This window comes from Etheostoma spectabile, chromosome 11 (assembly GCF_008692095.1).
Source record: "Etheostoma spectabile isolate EspeVRDwgs_2016 chromosome 11, UIUC_Espe_1.0, whole genome shotgun sequence".
Taxonomy (NCBI): Eukaryota; Metazoa; Chordata; class Actinopteri; order Perciformes; family Percidae; genus Etheostoma; species Etheostoma spectabile.
Genome location: NC_045743.1, coordinates 17,630,620 through 17,633,458, shown reverse-complemented (window position 1 = coordinate 17,633,458; position 2,839 = coordinate 17,630,620). Strand labels below are relative to the sequence as shown.

Genomic DNA, 2,839 nt, shown 5'->3' with positions numbered 1-2,839 from the left:
TGGGATAGGAAAGTCTGCCTCCACATCTCGCATCACACGTGGGGCTATCTAGCACTACTCCAGCCCCTGTGGTCTAGCTCCGACAGGACTCTGTACAGTAGGTGTAATCGTGCATGCACCCCATAGAAAACGAGTACGAGTGTGTTGTTTTCGTGTGCGTGTAAGAAAGTGTGTGAGAGACTGAGCGAAAGGGTCCTCGGGGTTTGGGTCGTGCACTTAAGACTTAGAGAAATGTGTTATCACATGCTTTGTAGACAGAACCATTGCCTGGCATGGACTTGTATGCCAAACGTTGTAAAGTATAATATCAGTGCAGCACTAAAGGCTGCTGCTTGTTCCTGACAACATCATCTTCATCACACCTGCTCAGGTCCTTCAGAAAAGGAGGAAGACTCTGGCTCTTTGCTTTGCAAGTGCCAGAGTCATGACAGCACACCTTATTGCCCCCCTTGTGTTATCTGTCTGGGGAATTTATTTAAACCACCCCTAGTTTAACTATCTTGTATTTTTTACAAGGAAATAAAATCACTTCCCTTATGAAATTTCACTTTATGGTCAGGAGAACCCAAGAGGCACTAAAGAGATCCCAACACTGCTCCCTGACCAGGTCCCTGTGGGACACCAGGCCAGCTCACAAGGCCTAATCCGGTGCCAACATCGAGTGAAGCGCGTCTTCATTCCTCAAGCAACTGTGTCACATTTGATTTCCTCCACCTCCACCTCCAACTCTCCACTTTGTGTTTCCCTGGAATCTTCTTCAGGGCCCTGAACAGAGTTGCTTGAGGTCCATACATGCAGTCTCTTATTTGGTACATTCATCACTTTCATAGGACGGAAAGAGGAGTACATCAGTGAGAAGGACCTTGTGGGTCGTACTTATGAGCCAACGTCATCTGTCTGTGTGAGAAAGTGCATCCACACGCCCGTGATTAATGTGTGGAAGGCAGGAGTCCTGCACATCCTTCTGACTGACGTGTGTCTGGAAATCTAGCTGTATTAGTGGAGTGAGTGCACCTAGTACACTGTAAGAAAGTGCAGCCACAGCATCAAGTCTAAAGTCATAATATTATGTGTGTGTGTGTGTGTGTGTGTGTGTGTGTGTGTGTGTGTGTGTGTGTAAGACACACGGGGAAAAGGCCGGGTGGGCGTGCTGGGCAAGGAAAAAAGCACGGGCTCGTGCAGGCTAGGGTGCACCGTGGGGGCGGGGGGGGGGGAGATCGGCATCGAGAAAGTTAGAGTGAACAAGGATGGAGAAGTGTTCACACGAGCACCATATCGGAACAACACCAAGAGGAGTCTATTACACAAAGGGGAGAGCAGTACGGACTTGCGAAAGAAACTGCTCAGCAAGTCAGGAAAACGAAACAAGTCACACATATGGGGGACACAGCAGTGCATTACGTGTGGGAAGTGCACGGATAGTGCAGGGTATAGGTGAAAAAGTGAGGGGATTGTTTGTGGGACGCAAAAAGTCAGGAGAGGGGGCTGGGGTGAAGAAGAAATGATGTGGTGGGTTGGGGTGATGAATGTGTGTGGTGAATGTGGGAATGGAATAAAGGATGGGTGTGTGTGAGGTGGGTGTAGGTGAATAGAGGTAAGTTCGCGGTGTGATGCGGGTGTTTCACACGCTGCACAGCCAAAGAATTGGGGAAATAAAGATAGGGATGGGCAAGAAGAACCATGGGAATAGATGCTGGACAAGGTCGGGCAGTGGGAGAGAAGGGGGAGAAAGGATGCATGGACACAATTGAAATAAAGAGGAAGAGAGGGATGGCACGTCGGCAGAATGTGTGTGTGGTTGTTGTGTGTGTGTCTCTCTCTCTCTCCTCTGCCCAGGGCTCACACTTGCTTCAACACCGTCTGGACCTCCCTCCGTACCGCGCGTCCTTCTCATCTGTACGAGAAGCTGTCACCGCCGGGTCGAGGAGACCAGCCCTTCGGTTGGAGTAGCCTCCGACCACTCACTTCCTGGTTTACCTCGGGAGACTGAACCATCTGGAAATCCACCTTTCATGGGAAATAAAACTAAAATCCTCAAATGGCAACTAACAACCCCCCTCCCCCGACCCCCACCCCCGCCCCCCAACAACTCTTTGCTGGTTTTGGCAGTCTCGGCACTCCCACTTCGTCCGATTCACCGCCTTCCTGTCCCGGTCTACTGAGGTCAGTGGAGGAAACATCTCATGGAAGAAAGGCGGAGATCGGAGTATACCATTCTTGTTGTCATGGTTACTTTGCTCAATGAGCCACGTGTGTGCTTATTCCTCCTCGGTTATGGCCGGTTTACTGGCTTTCTAGCATCCCCCCCCCCTTACCTCTCCTCTCTCTCCGGACCTCTAAACTGTGTCCTTTCTGCACTGGGGCTGCAACGTTATAACTGTAATACACACCCACACACACACACCCACACACACACACACACACACACAACACACACACACACCCACACCACACACACACCACAATCACCTTTGCACAAAACCACACACACTGAACATTTTGTTTTTGTGACGTGTGCAAACCAGTGATTCCCCCCAGATTTTTTTTTTTTATCAGCACATGGAAAGATCTGACGGTTTGCTGGGCTGTCCTCCTTGTCTGTCTGAGACACACACACCACCCATCTACATACACAATGCCTCAAACCAGTTGTTCTAAGCCAGAAAATACACTTGTTTTCACAGTTGCCGTGGTGATAAATGAGGCAGTTTCTGGTCAGGGACTTTACCGGTCAATATTGCGACATCAGAGCTCTTACATGGACACGAGAGGTAAAGACATATCTGAGACATGCAGCCCTGTTTCCGCATATTTACTCATCAAGTATGCCAGTACTCAC

At 49.6% G+C, this 2,839-nt stretch overlaps 1 protein-coding gene across 1 annotated transcript in view; it reads right to left on the bottom strand.

Annotated features, from left to right (window-relative positions):
• stk17b (serine/threonine kinase 17b (apoptosis-inducing)) overlaps positions 1-794 on the bottom strand; it is a 30,364-nt gene extending 29,570 nt beyond the window's left edge. Inside the window, exon 1 of the mRNA XM_032530358.1 lies at positions 728-794. Within this exon, the coding sequence (XP_032386249.1) occupies positions 728-794 (67 nt within the window). The remainder of the gene's footprint in view (positions 1-727) is intronic.
• Between the last annotated feature and the right edge of the window lie 2,045 nt (positions 795-2,839).